At 35.3% G+C, this 15783-nt stretch overlaps 1 protein-coding gene across 6 annotated transcripts in view; it reads right to left on the reverse strand.

The window, feature by feature from the left end:
• ATP8A1 (ATPase phospholipid transporting 8A1) overlaps positions 1-15783 on the reverse strand; it is a 239355-nt gene that overhangs the window by 163884 nt on the left and 59688 nt on the right. For 3 of the 6 annotated variants that reach the window (XM_027544396.1, XM_027544393.1, XM_027544391.1), the window contains exons 7-11: positions 10396-10469; positions 7806-7875; positions 6150-6277; positions 2407-2518; positions 1078-1243 (exon numbers count right to left, since the gene is read on the reverse strand). In XM_027544396.1, the coding sequence (XP_027400197.1) occupies positions 1078-1243; positions 2407-2518; positions 6150-6277; positions 7806-7875; positions 10396-10469 (550 nt within the window). The other 3 variants (XM_027544394.1, XM_027544392.1, XM_027544397.1) reach the window with 2 other exon arrangements.

Here is a 15783-nt window from a genome sequence, read left to right on the forward strand (position 1 = left end):
CTTCAAGATGGAATAGCATTATTTATATTCAAGATGTTGTGAACCCTATTAAGAACTGCATAATGGTACTAAAAAGAGAAAGTGCCACCAAATATTTCAAACTCATTCCAAACATGAAGTTTAGAGGTATTAGGGACATAGAAGTTTAGACAGATTAGTTGAGGTAGAATCTCAACTAGGTAAAACAAATTTTTGCAAAGCATTTCTAACTTGAAAGATGTCTTAAAAGCAAACAAACAAAATAACAGCAGCAAAACCAACCCAAATAGCAAAAACAGCGTAGGTCTGAACCCTAGGTAAATTATATTCTTATTCTTTAATAACGTAAATAAAACAATTGTCCCAGATAAATTGTAAAGTATATGAAGAAACAAAATGACGGTAGTCTTAGCAGTTCTGATGTTGAAACAGCAAACCAATGACTTATGAAAAATCAAGACCCTTGAAATAACTACAAGGCTAAATCAATATCATAAAGAAAAAAAACAGAAAAAATATCTTTTGTCATAAAATTTTACTCGAATTTGTTTACACACTCTTGGAACTTAAGTATTTATTGGTCAAGTGCTCACCAAAAGGAAATGTAAACTTATTTCCCAGAAATATTCAGTAAAAAGAGAAATGCTAGAAAAGGAAACTAATAGTACTTTCCCTAAAAAAAGATGATTATCAACACAGAACTCACTGCAGTTATGAGTTCAAATGAAAGTACATTAAACATTTTAAAACATGTAAAATACTTTTTGATGATTTTAATATAATCAATCTACTTTCTTTACCAGATAGCTATATAACCACTTGTGTTAAGAATAAAAGAAACCAATAAATTTAAAATAACATTAATAATATAACTATTTTAGAGTAACCACTATATTTTTAAGGATTCTGAAATTTTAGAGATTGTAACATTTTACCTAACTTTTACTGGAAAGTGCACTGAAAAATAAAGATTAGATGTCCTGTTATCTTGGCAACAAAGTTTTCTTTTTAGAAACAGGAAATTCCAAAATCAGTTGTGAAACAAACACTTGTTTTTATGAAAGTAAAAATAAGTACAATAAGCACTTCAATGCTCACAGTTTAGATTGAGATACCAGTCCCTTCCAGAATGCCTTCGATTCCAAATGGCTGAGCCCACAGAACAGACAAGAGACATGGCAATCAAGATACAAAATAAAATCAAAATTTGTACATTTGTAATCCTTTCGACATTTGAGAGTTTAAGTGGTGGACTTGTTGAGTTCTGTAAAAAGAAAACAAAGATGAGTAGTAATGAATGTGTACAAATAATCTAGTAATGTGTATCTAGTATTTTGGTGAGCATGACAAAGTCATAACTCAAAATCTACATACGATTCAACACATGAGATTTATGCAGAAAACAATCAGATGTAATAAGCTGTCAAAAGTTGACCACCTCTTTTCCTGTACTACATCATGCAGTCCTTTTTCTACGACATGAAACAACAAGAAAGAAGAGAAGGAAATAAGATGCCTTTTGAAGACATAGCTTTCGCACTGTGGCAGGTAAGATGCAACTACCTAAGCAAACAGGGTGGAAGAAGACCTCTAGCATTTCAGCTCTCAGAGAGAGGCAGAGAAGGTGACTTATGACCCATAGCCAGAGATGTGGAAATTCCAGACTATGAAGACACTCTGGTTTCCAGGTTTTTTGATGGTGTTTAGTAATTGTTGTACTTAGCACAGCAGTAATCTAAGTAGTGCTGGCTATCAAGAATCATTACCAGCAGTCCTGCTTGCCTGTGGATAACATCTTTGTGCTTTTACAAGGAACAGAGTTATCAGCCCGAAAGCAGATTTTCATGTAGTATCTTAAGAATGAATTTTCCACACCCATGTAACCACTGAACACTCATGATACCTTAATGTAGAGAAGGAGCACCCATAGTCCTGTGTAAACATTTTAAGTGCCAGGATTAAAGCTGATTAAAAATGGTTTCACATAAAAATGCTGTGAAAAAGTAGTCAACATCTGACTCACAAGTTTTTCTTTCAATTATATTTAAAAAAATAAAATAAATTCTAAAATTTGATCATTGTAATAAAATTATAAGATAAACACTTTAATGCAGAGCACTCATCATTAAACAGACAATTTTTGCCAATCACTACAATTGTTAGTAAATGCTGCCAATGGACTGGTATACAAAATCATTAGGTGTTCATGCATTGGTGATCTCTGGTGGAACTTTCTAGTGTTCTTGCATGGAGTAAGCCATTTCACAGCCCCACCCATTGAAGAATGAGATCTGGATGCAGAGTGTAGGGCTCAGGTATCTATAACAGATGGTCCGCTATATTTATTAGGACTATAGCATGGAGAGCTACAGACAGTAATTTTGAAAACACTTAGGTCCTTAAGGTTTTCATAGATAAAAACCTCACCTGCATTAGCTTGGTGTCATGTCCAGTGTAGACAACTATTCCATGAACCCACTGTGTATTTCTCAATTGAGCACCTCGCAGAAGAATCTGGTCTGCTCCCAGGGGAACAGTGCTATGACAGATTATGTTGACATTAGAAATGACATTTCCCAAAATGCTTAAGAACTCTACAGCCACTATATAGTTCTAAGAAAGTTTCTGTTATGACAATAACCCTTTTTCATTCTTACTTTATTTTTAGAACAGAAGTAATTTTCCTACCAATAAGAATAATTTTCTGTATGGAATTCAGAGGCTCATTCTCAAGCCTGTTGAAGACTTTTCCTGATTTAGCAAGCCCATTTAGGTTTCTGAGATATTTAGGAGTGGTAAGATTAGGGGAGATCTGTTTCCCTTCCCTCACCTTCCTTCAAGTTAAAAATAGCTTTGTGCAAAATAAAGGTACAAAAAAAATACACAAGGTAAGAAAATCTGTGGATCTCATCAGATACTTTGTATTGCCACCCACAACCCCCCATCCAGAGATTAAGTTTGTATTAAAATCTCTAGACCATTCATTTATTGTATTTGAAGATCAGTTTTCTGAGAACTGTGAACACATTTTCAATAAATGGTAGCATCTGAAAGTCTTAAACACTCCTTTGAAATGACAGCAAATTGAGATTCTTCATTCCAATAGGACTTAAGCCACATTTTTGTGTGAATAAGGGCCAAGCTGGGTCTTTTGTGGATTTTTTGCAAGGCTACCCATTATGGTAAGTTGTGGGTTAATTAATACAACCTCTCACAGAGCTATTACAAGGGTACAAGCTATCACAAGTACAGTGGGGTTCTTAATGGAAACATGCTATAAAAAACTTAATGACTCAAAGATTCCTATTATTCTTCATTTTACTGATTAAAAAAAAAAGGTCAAATATAATGAAAAAATTCATAAAAAAAATCTTCCAGAAGAAAGAGGAAGCCATTTCCCCAAGAAAAGTCTCCAGAAACACAGAATTTGTTTGTCAGAGAAGCAAAGTGAGACTGAAGCTTTCATTTCTGGTGAGATTTTATAATCCAGTAGGGGATCCAGTTGTAGTTTGGGGCTGGGACCTTCCTTTAGGAGCTACGCAAATGTTACTGGCTCAGTTGAAATCAACCCAGATGGGTGGGTAATAACAGCTCCTGAAGCCATCTACTTAAGTGAGTACACCCTTAGGAATTTGTATTCCAACTTAAGAAAAGAACACAGCAACTATAACTCTCATTCCTTATGCAAAACAACATGCCTTTCAGACCCATTTCAAAGTTTGGGGTGCACTTCAGAAGCTCCTGGATTATGCGCTAGGGCACATAAATGCCAACTGTTTCTCACATATCTAGGGGTATGACCTGGCAACTGTCAGCTCAGCATCTGTGGTATAGATTGATTGGAATGAGAGACACACTCTACAAAAGCAAAAACTACTTTTCAATTACAAGGACTCAATAAGAATTAGTTATTAGTTTTCATCAGAGCTGGAATTCTGAAGTTCCTAGCAATAGACAATGACCTTTATCCTTAATATGATTAAAATACATTCATTCCAAACTAAAGGGGCTCTGACAACACTAGGTAATTACTGTAAAAGTCAAATATGCTACAAAGATATGGAAGATCTATGTCTACATTTTATGTAAATTAAAGCATATTATATAAATTCTATCTGCACCCCAAATCTTGGCACCATCATATAAAGTTTGTCCTTCGCTGTATGCATTTGCTTGGCATCAATTTGCTGGGGAACAGATAAGAAATGGAAGCTGGCCAGTTAGGAACATCAGACTACAGAAACTTTACTTGCATAAATGGCCAAATCTATCATTAGTCTATAACCATATATTCATGGAAAGATCACTCTGAAAAATTTACAACAATACATAATTACTTCAAAACTTACAGGAAGACTGGTGGATCTGTTCAGGGTATTCAATTGTCCTTTATATTTAAATACTATAATACTGGAACTACAAAATACTGAAAGCACTGATAGTCTCTCAGGCTGGCGGGGTGAGCTAGAGCATGTAGCTACATTTAGTTGGCCACTCCAAATGCCCACTAGAAAAGAAGGGAGGCAGAGGAGACCCTGCCCTTCCTGCTAAGTTCTGCCTCATTTCTTTGCTCCCCTTTGTAACAAAACTCCTTGAAAAAGTTGTCTATTTTTAACTCCTTCCATTATCTCAAACTAACTCTCATCAGGATCTACCAGTCCTAACAGAGCTCAAGGATTTTCACTTGCTAAATCCAGATGTAGGTTCTCAGACTCACTGTACTTGATTTCATTGTCTTCAGTCACCCGTCTGCCTTGATATGGGTTTCTTCACTCCCTTGGTTTCTATGCTACCAATTTGATCAGTCTGTTTTGCCAGTCCCTCCTCTCAGTCTTCATGCTGTCCTAAGACAGCCCTCCCCACGTTTCTAACTGTACCCGTTCATCCTCGGTGATTTCTTCCAATCCCATGGCTTTAAATATCTATGCCAAATACTCTTAGATTTATCTCATGAATCTGGACCTCTATCCCGAATTTCAGGCATATGTGTTTTAACTGCCTCCTGATATCTCTGTTTGGACATTACAAACTTTTTAGGTCCACAACCAAACAGCTGATATTGCCCCTCAAAAAATGCCAGCTGCTCTGCATTTCACTCAGTATAACACCCTTACATTGACATACAAAGCCTGGTATGACCTGGCCCACAATTACCTCTCTGTTCTTCTATTACCCTCTTCCTCAATCATTCCACTCCAACCACACTGGCATCGATGACATACCATCATCAATCCAGGTACTTTCCCTCTTTCCAATGATGTAACCATACAGCTGATAATTTGTACTTTCTATTCCTTCTATCTAGAATCATCTCCCTTCAGATATTCAAATACTGACTTCTTTATCTCCTACTTACGTTTGCCCCAATGTTACCTTCTCAGTGAAGCAATATTTGCCTTCCTGCAGCCATATTGACTAAAAGTGATTCCCTCCCACGAATTCCCAATCTCTCTTATTCTGGGTAATTTTTTCAAAAGCATTTATCATTTTCTAACACAGTATAAAAATTTCTTGTCATTTTATTGTTGGTCTGTTTGCCCTTCCCTTACTGCAAGAAAGTTGTTTCTCAAGGTCAGGCAGATTTGTCTGCTTTTTCCATTGCATCTCCTTAAAATCTGCAACTGACCTGGCCTCCTGGGTACAGGGTGACTGGATGAGGGAAGAGGCAGGAAACAGGAGGGGAAAAGAAGGGGATGGAGAATGGCAGGAGGCAGGTATAAAGGTGACTACAGATAAAATAGCCTAGAAAAGGGCAAATGCAGTTACACAGAGAAGACAAGAAACTATCCAGCACAACGAACCCCTGTGGGCAGAGTCTGAACTCCTCGAGGCATTAGAGATTCCAGGAAAGGACCCAGGTCATAGAGAATGGCTAAGTCTATAAGGATTTTGGCCAAAGAAGAAACCACTTAACAATGTGCCAGAAGCCTGGCATATCCAGGAAAATATCCAACTCCTCGGCTGACAGGAACCCTGGGAAGCCTTCAGCTATATGAGGTGAACAGGGTTAAGAGCACTTTCACAAAAGAACTCTGGGTAGAAGTAATACAAAATGCTTAAGAAAGAGAGTTTGCGTTGTCAAACTTAGAGAATAAGAAAATATGTACCTATTTCAGTAATACCCTACAGCAGAGTGACTTGTGTGTTTTTATGAAGACCAATTTACATACCTGCGTCCATCAAGCCGTATGTTTCCAACAAAATCATAGAGATGTCTGTTTGGACTTTCACACTCAATTCTGCCAGACAGTCTCATCAAACTGTCAATGTCTTTTATATCTGATGTTGCTGGTAAGCCCTGTTTAGAAATTTGTAAATTAGCATAGAGTATATTAAATAAGTTGTATGTGGGAGGGAGCAGGGAATTCTGAATTCATCTACATCTTAAAATCTAAGAGATCCCACTCTTTTAGGACAATTATTCCCCCCTCTCTTTGTCAGATCAAAACTAGCGGATATCTTCCTCTCAACTTGCACATAGGTTTTTCTTTGAACGTAGGTATTTAGGAGAACAGGGCAGATTTTGCGAAAATTCTAAATATCTTAGAGAGATTATAAACTAGTCTGCAAGGATATTTTGAATTAAAGTCTTCAAAGAACTGTTTGCTTCCAAAAATAAGATATTTAGCATTATGCAGTCTAAATCTGTCTGCTGAATCTCAGAAAGGGACTGTAAAACAACTAGAATCTATGCCAAGAGAGTAGTTATGTTTTTATTCTTTCAGGCCATGGAGGAGGAAAACTCCTAAACAGTTTCTCCCTCTGTCCACCAAGCATTGGCGGGCACTGAGCAGCCTTCACTTCCCGTGGCAGGTAGAGTTCAGGTGCTGTGATGAGCCTCTGCTTCCACCACAACCCAGCGTTCCCACGTCATTTTCACTATTTGTCTAGAACCCAAGAAGATACTTTCTTTAATGTCTCTTTTAAAACTTTAAAACCTTACAGTGACTTCCTATTAGGAAAGGTATGAGAAATAAACACAGAAATCTAACCAATTCTCTGAGATTAGGGAGCCTTTAGGAATCTTTTACATATGGCAAAACCAAATATGGGCCAGGTAAAAGGGAAAAATAAACAAGCTAACACATGTAAAAGTACTTAGAACTACTAATATTATCAGAGTATTGGTTTTTACATAAAATATTAAAAATATTACAAAATTATTCCTATCTGATGCATCATATTTAATTAGGCAAGTAAAACTGAATTTTCCATAATACTTAACTCTTCCAGTTTATAAAACCACTTCATTGTGGCTCAATGAGAAAAGACTTGCAAGTGAACAGAACTGCCTCAACTCAAGACAATAATATTAAGAAATAAAGCTATAGGGATTCAGAACAAAACTCAAAAATGTTTCACTTTTGCATGATTCTTATTTTGAGCTAAAGGCAGTGGAGATCCTGAGGGTTCAAGAGAAACTACTGTCCCTCCCTTATCTATCTAAAAGAACTTAAATTATGGGTTTTTCCCAGAGAAGAGTTATTGCAAGAGATAAACTTTATTTAAAGTGGGCCCATCCATCTGGCAGGACACACATCTAATTACCAAACATCTGCTCTTATCATCCTGTAAATGACCCTCAGGGCTTCCCATTACTTAGTTCAGATTGGCATCTCTGTCTTTGAGCCTCTCATGTATGTGGGATTCCATTATGTATGAAATTTAATTTGATTTTTCTCCTGTTAATATGTCTCATGTCAATTTCATTCTTAGACCAGCCAGAAGAACCTAGAAGAGTAAAGTTTTCTTCCTCTCCAAAAAAGTTCTCAATTCCATGTAAGAGAACATATGTAATAATTCCATAAACCGATATTTGATCTTACCTGTCTAATTTTCAGGTTTGTTTCACCATCTAAGTTGGATGTTTCAATGTAGCACATGGCCTGGGGCTCACTGTTTTTTTTTTTTTAATGGAAAAGCACAAAGATTTAGTTGGGGAAGGAAACCATAATAATAACTTATTTAAAATGCTTAGACTCACTGAAGCCTTTCATTGTAAACAAAGGTTTAGTTACCTAGTTTCTTGATATCTTTCATTCTAACCACAAAATGCTGTGAGGCAGAACCCATGCATGACAACCCATGGATCAGATGTTCAGCCAGAGGACCCCAAAGCAATATCCTGACAACAATCAGTACTGACCTTCAAGATCATGTAAATAATTAGATTTGTCACACTATACTTAAATCTTTCCTCATATAGACACAACACAGACTGTATCTGAAATGTAAAGCAGCTTTGTGTCATATCTTTAGCTCAAAAATATCAAGTGAGATCTCATGCTCATAGCCCACATGTAAATTGATTAAGAGATGGATTAGAAAATTCCAGATTGTTGCTTCTATAAACTTGCATTTGCACGTTTGGGTTGTATGATACTGCATCTTTAGAAAAAATGAATAGGCTTATGTGGACCATAATATTCAAATTTTAAGGCTACTTTAAAAAACTGTATGAACATATTTTACAGTGAAAGTGGATATACACTTTCTTTCCCTTATTTTTTCTGTTCTATTTCTTAGAGTTGCTTCAGAGATTAGTGAAGCAGCAAAAAATCAGCCAACTTGGCCATGACCTGAACCTAGAAGGTTCATGCTATGGGTCCTCACCAGAGTGTTTTAGTCAAGTTTATTGTGCAGTGGCTGGTGTTAAGGGGCCCCGTTCTCTAGTGTTATCACAGGCACACTCCCCTGAATGTCCTGTGATCTGCCCCTTCATGTGCTACTTTTAATTGCTCAGCAACTACAGCCAGGTGAGTCTGCAGCCCTGTTGTATAATCTGATCCTCAACTATAAGGAAAAGCATTTTTAAGTTAAGTCAATCTTAACAGCACTTGCTTATATGAAAAGCCAATCAATTAACATCATATAGTAACTATGAATGTAATTTCTGATAAGTATGTATACTCACAGAAATTTCTAAGTCACAAACACCTGGAATTTTCTAATCAACTTCCAATTTATACATGTGTAAAGCAGAAGATTCTGAGTTTCAGACATGAGCACACTGCTTAGTTTTACAGCTTGAAGACTTGTGAAAAATACTGAAATTCGTGGTCATTAATCAAATATTTTACAGATTCGTTTTAAAGTAAACTCACAAGTCCTTTAATTTCTCTACGGGCTTTTTTTTTCTTCTTCCATAAAGCTGATACTTTTTTTCCCAACTGGATAAGTTTTTCAATATCTGTATTTTCACTTTATCAATTAAGGTTTTATTTTTTATTACTGTCACAATAGTAATTTAGTTCTATCACTTGCTCCCAATTTGTAATTTACTTAAGTATACACTCAAAAATGGTTTATAAAATTTTATAAAACATATCTTCTGATAATACAGAAGGATGACAAATGCTAAATGACCACTGCCAACTCCATATTTTAACAGTGAAAAGCATTAAATTTCTACTGATCAATATAGCCAAGGCCATTCTCACATCAAATGAGAATAATGGTCTTTTTTTCCTCCCATGAAACCACTTTTCTAGAACCTTAAATGGCAAGCAAGTTAGAAAGTTAAATGGCGGGTTTCTTTTTGAAATGGGGTAAATAAAACATATATCCAAATTCAGAACATTCTTAATCTCTTAAAACAACTGTTTTTGCAGGAGTTCTTGACAATGTTATGAAAAGGCAGCAAGAAGTCTCAGATAAGGAATCATGCTAGATAATTATTATTTCAGCAAATTATGATGACATTCAAAACACAGACTACCGAAAGGCAAAGCAGGCTTTTAGATTAGTAAGTGGAAAGATGAAACAAGATGCTTATCACAATACAGACACTAGTAGACAGCTGAGGTTGATCATAGTAACGTGCACTTTGTCACGAGTTACAAGTGGGATAAATACTGATCCCAAAGCATGCAGTATCAACTGTACAACATCCAGCTTTGTGCAGGGGGTCCTCTGTAAGCCCTACAAGCCCAAATTATAGCCACAACTGCTATGGGATTCTACTGAACTTGTACAAAATCTCAAATATATGACAAATGTTTAAAATTATAAAAATTTCTCAATAACAGTTTTTCATGTAAATCTTAACATTGTTCAGAGCAGTATCCTGGAGAGGTACTAAATGGAGCCTTAGTATTTAGGCAAGTTGTTAAAATGAATATATAGTAATGATGCATAGGAAATTAAAATCTACCTTCAGTGGCATGCCTCATGGACTCCGACTCCTGTTGATAACAACAGGAGCTGAATTTGCCCACTCGAGGGATGAACATCATTCAACAATGTATTCATAAAAGGACTTTGAAACATCTGTGAAATATCCATCACCAAGAAGTATAAAATGTTTGTGTTTTCAAAGAAGAGATACAAAGCTCAACGATCTTTGGGTGCAAGCTGCTTTCTGGTGAAGGGTGAGGATCCACATACACACATCCTGTACAACTCAGTGGTTCTAACCTTGAGGACAGGCTGATGAGATCTGCTGGGAGATGCTCCCCATTGGTCACTTTCACTATTTCCCCTACTGCCACCTACAGGTCCCAGTTTAAAATAATTAAAACAAAAAAATGAATAACAGAGGGGGAAAAAAAACAAACAAATGGACAAAAGAGACAGAAAGTTTGAAATTATTACAGAAAATAATACATGTTAATAAAAATGTCTAATGCCAATTTTTTCAAAACTTATTTTGATCAGGTCTAAAGGCACAAGAAAATGGAATATTTCAGAATCACTTATTTGCTTTTAAGCCCAATTTTCAATTTTTAATACAGAAACTTTTGATTTCTAAAATTTTACTCATAAGCATATCTGAGCAAACTAAATAAAAACATGTTTTTATATAGAGAGCTACTTTATCTAATAGATTTTCCTTTCTCCAATTCCTCACTCTCTTGCCATCTATTGTATATCCACTCCTATCCAAGAAGAAAAGAAATAATGGTGAAAACTACTTTTAGGCTTTTGAAAAACAAAGTATACTGTACTATCTCTCCCCCTACACACATACTAAAAAAATATTCCTTAAAATATTCTGATTCCAAAACATTTTAAAGGTTAATTGCATAGACAGCTTAATATATTTAATGTAAAGCTACAAAGGCATGGATCTGGGAAGTTATAATTGTAGACTTTTGAATTATTTACTAATAAAGTTTTGGTAATCAACAGTTTGGGAGAACAAGTCTTTGAATCTAGGAGAAATTTTTCAGAGAAGGTATGAAATTGATATGGCAAGAGTCTGTCTGAATTTGGATTAATAGTTTGGTTTATTTTACTGTATTTTATACTTTGTGAACCCATATATGTGTTTTTGTTATATGATAAAATTTCAGTTCCTTCATTTCAAAATGAAAATCAGTGAAACACAGTAACTTTCAACCATGTTCATAGTTTAATTTCAAACTGCCTCTAAGAAGATGTACTAATACTATTAGTATTAATAAACTAAAAATTTAGAAATTAGAATATTATAAACTCTTGTTTTGCTTTTTGCTAAATGGTGCTCACTTGCTGGTGAAAACCACCATGTCCTTATTTTGATAGGGGACAGGGTAGTATAATGAGATGCTAGATTGGGAGTTAGGTATTCCAATCCTGACCCAGTCAGTGGGTAAAATGAAATGACTGAAAACAAGACAAAGTCAAAATCATCTTTCTGTTAATGGTGGCAAAAGCTTCTACCTACTTATTGAGGCTAATGTAGGTTCACAAGAGCCAAGTAATGCAAAAATAGTTTGAGAAAAAAAAAATTTAAAAAGCAATAAAACCCCCAGAAAGGTGGTATTTTGTCACTAGGTAGAAATATTTAATAGCACAAAATTCAATATCAAAAAGCAGTGAATCAGATAATCTTTTTAAGATTAATCATCTGAAGGAAGTTAATCATTATATATGTATATTAAGATACAGAAACCATTTTGATCTACCAATATTGACAGCCACCAATAAACGCTTTTAGTGCTGAGAAAAGAAATCCTGTAAAAATGTCCTCAAGTTTAAGAAACACAAACGTATAGCTTATTAGGAGTTTGGATTGGATAGAGACAGATGAAAAATATTTTAAGAACTTTCAACTTAGAATTAAATATAAATTCGAGGTAGCATAGTCAATTATCTTCATATTTCTGAGCACATAAAAATGAAAATTATACTTAATGTTTCAGCATATGATGATTTCTATGATAAGTTATGTCTCTATAATAAGTTTAATCAGGAAAATATCAGAAGTTTCCTAAAGTGCTGGAATGCTTCACTATCCTTTTGAACTTTGTTGTGTGACATTCAGATGGTCCATCATTCATTACATCCACCAAACTTTTACTTAGTACCACCAAGTGCGTATCATTCTGCTGGTTAGCCATTCTTAAAAGACTATCAGCTTAAACTGAAAGCAGAATCAGGGAGTATTAAGAGTCTGATCATTTAATCCATCTTCCTCACTTTGAAAGATGTGAAGTCAAGGTTTGAGACAGTAATTCTGGTTCAAAATCACCACGCCAAGATAAGAACCCTGGGATTTGCTTTCTAAGCAAAGCTCTCTAGGACCTGACAGTGACATTAAGTGTACTGTTGACCCATTCTCCAGGGACCATTACCAGCATCCTTCAGTTTTAGAAACTTGCCCTGATAAAGCTAGAAGCAAAGGTAACTAAAAGCATACAGGTTGGTTTTAAAAGCTATTAATTTTAATCTTTCTGGGGGGGGGGGGGACCACCAATAGGTAATTGGCACCAAAAGCTCCCAGCTATAAAATACAAAAAAATTACTATAGTTACTTCAACTACCTGTAGACTTACTTCTATAAATATCTAGAAAACTCTTATTGCTCAATTAAGTTTCCCTAATTTGTCATAAATTCAATCAGTTTAAATAATGACCTGATTAAACAGATTTTGAAAAAAAGGACACTGTCCATATTTATATGTGGATTTTACAAATAAAACTGTCCAAGGAAATGATGATAAACAACCTCTAAAATAGTAAAAACATTTTTCTTAATTTATATTAGGACTAGCTTTACAGTTTTTAAGCCTAAAGCCATTTGAAAGTCACATTCTTTAAAGGGTAACAGTGCCATATGACCAATTAATGACTATTTTAAATACAAGCAAAACAAAAATTATCTAAATTCAGTAAGAAAGAACTTAAAAGAAAGAAAAAAGTGCTTTAATTTTTGTTGGAAGAGTATAATATTTCAAAAGACATGATGACAAAAAAGAAGTCATTTATCCATTTTCTTGTACCAATGCACCATAAAGATCAAGAAACTTTGGAGGGATACATGAATGCATCATAAAGGAATTTATCACGAACAAAGATTGCAAGATAAATCAACAGTACCCAATCCATGTATTATATAAAATAAGTGATAGGAAATCTTACAGGAGTTAGTAGTCTATACAAACAGATCTGAACACATTCAGAGGGAGAGTTGACTCTTAACTGTAATTATAATTTCTGAATTTTAAAGCATAGTACCTATCACTTATTCTATATGGCAAACATGAAAGAGTCCTCTAAGTCCAATCAATCTTTTTAACGTTTAGTTCAAAATCATTGGAGAGGCTTAAAATTCTTCGTTTATTCCTTATTTCCTTGGAGAAATCACAAGGTCAATGCAGGGTAGAGAAACCATCCTCTACACTGTTTGAGCATCAGTAGGTATCTCTACCTTGATGAGAGAAGTACAGTGTCAGCAGGTATATACTCTTTGCCTTTTATTATAACTATATCTCCAACATTTACCTGAAAGAAAACTGGGAATTGGTTAATTATCTGCATTGAAAATAGTTACAAATACACAACCCATTTGTATTTAAGCAGAGAATACAGTAAAAAATGCTTATTGGCAAACAAGAACCACTTCACAAAATGGCATAAAATTATCTAGAAGTGAGGCCAAGGATGGCGCAATCCTTTAAAAAGAAAAAACAAATACAGAATCTGTATTGTATCACCTAAGTAACATAGCTTAATAAAAATAAATTTCATCCACTCTGGCCACTTAATTGACATCTCATCTTCTCATGATTCTCTCCCTATGACATAAAAATAAAAAGGAGGAATTTTCCAAATGAAATCATTACCCTGTTTAAGGCAATCTCAATACAACTGGAAAAACTATGTATGTGTATATCACTACTCCTCAGATGATCTTGGTTAAAATTCATAATTTAGAGAGGGAAAAAAAGAGTTTTAGATTTTCAGTTATTTCCCAGGATCATAGAGGAAGAGCTTAGACTCAAATCCACATTGAGCTGTCTGCAAAGTCTGATTTTGCATAAGCAAATATAATGAAATGATCACTGCATTTTAAATTAAAAAAGAAAAACCAGTTTAAGTCTCTTTCTTATTTTACTACCTGTTAGCATTAGTGTGAGCACCATCTGAAGACAAGTCAAAGACATACTGTGTCCAGAAACTTAGAAGTAATTTAAAGGATAGGTTTGTCACAGAGCTTTTGGCAAACAGAGTAACTCCAACTAAGTAGCAATTGGTATGCTGGCCAAGTTGAGCAAATTACACTGATGGCCATGAAATTAGACCTCACTCTTAGCAGCCAAGAAAACCTAAAAGTTTTACTATTTAATCAAGTGAAGAAAAGCCCTTTTTATTGTGGGGGGTGGTGTTAAAGCCTTTTTGTTCTCTCCCCTCTCTACTTTTCCTTGAATCCCAAAATAACACTTTTCTGCACAGGCCAGGGGGAGGTGGTGGTGTGGGGAAGAGCCTGATGTCCTCAGTGGGAATCACAATAAGAGACAGCCCACTGTGGTCTAGTCTATACTGTGGGGGAGACAAGTTAGGGAAGGCTGGAGGAGACCTTCTCATCTACGGTAGGTAGGTATGTTGGTTATCCAGGTAGGGAAACTCTGAATACCTTGATTCCAAAGAGATTTGTTTCAAATGAAATCTGGACTATCTGAGATTGACAAACTGTCAGGGACCTTGGAATCAAACATCCCCTTCCTTAAAAAAATGGGGAAAATGGGAAAACAAAAAATAGCATGTATAGGTATATACTGGCCCTTAAAGTAATGTGAGAGTACTCTGATAGCACTCACTAAAAGCAAGATAAACAGAGCAAAGATCTCTGCAGCCAGAGCACCAGGAGAGAATTCTACACAGGTAACCATTTAACTGCTGCTTAATTATCTCCTGTGTGTTAACACTTGCTTTTCAATCAGACTGTATTCTTTATAAAGTCAGAATCACATTTGCCTATACTACAGGGTTAGGAATTTTTGTAAGTCTGTTAGACACTAACAAATTGCACTATTTTCCAAAATCTTCATTCATCATAAGACCAATGAAAGGCTTATAGTTAGTAAACTGAAAACTAAAAGAAAGTATCAGTATCTTACATGGTCTCACATGGGTACCCCAAAGGGTTTAGGAAGACCAAGGGCTCAGTGAATGCTAAGGTTCTCACTGCACTGTGAAGGGACTTACTCCTTCCTTCTGATGCCTAGGTTTTAGCTCACTTTCTCAAACACCTCTTTCCTAATGTGCCATTCATTTCTGTTTTCAGGCTGGTATGTGCATAGGAATAGACAGAACAGAAAGTCAAGACGCCAAAAATTCTTTGACCACGTTGTTCTAATGAAAGTTATCATGACAAAGCACTTTTAGTCCCCAAATACTTAAGTTTAAAAAAGTACTTAGGGCTTCTGACCACTACCTTGAGCCTTCTCATGCGATTAACATTAGAGATTATAATTGAGGATTATGAAAAAGGTTATCAGACTATAATAGACTGACTGAAGATCTGATATGTTCAATTGCAGGCTCCAGCATATTTATATTTTTACTGAGGAATTTCTGAAGATATGAATTCTTAATCCA

The sequence above is a fragment of the Bos indicus x Bos taurus genome, chromosome 6 (assembly GCF_003369695.1).
Source record: "Bos indicus x Bos taurus breed Angus x Brahman F1 hybrid chromosome 6, Bos_hybrid_MaternalHap_v2.0, whole genome shotgun sequence".
In the NCBI taxonomy this organism is placed as follows: domain Eukaryota; kingdom Metazoa; phylum Chordata; class Mammalia; order Artiodactyla; family Bovidae; genus Bos; species Bos indicus x Bos taurus.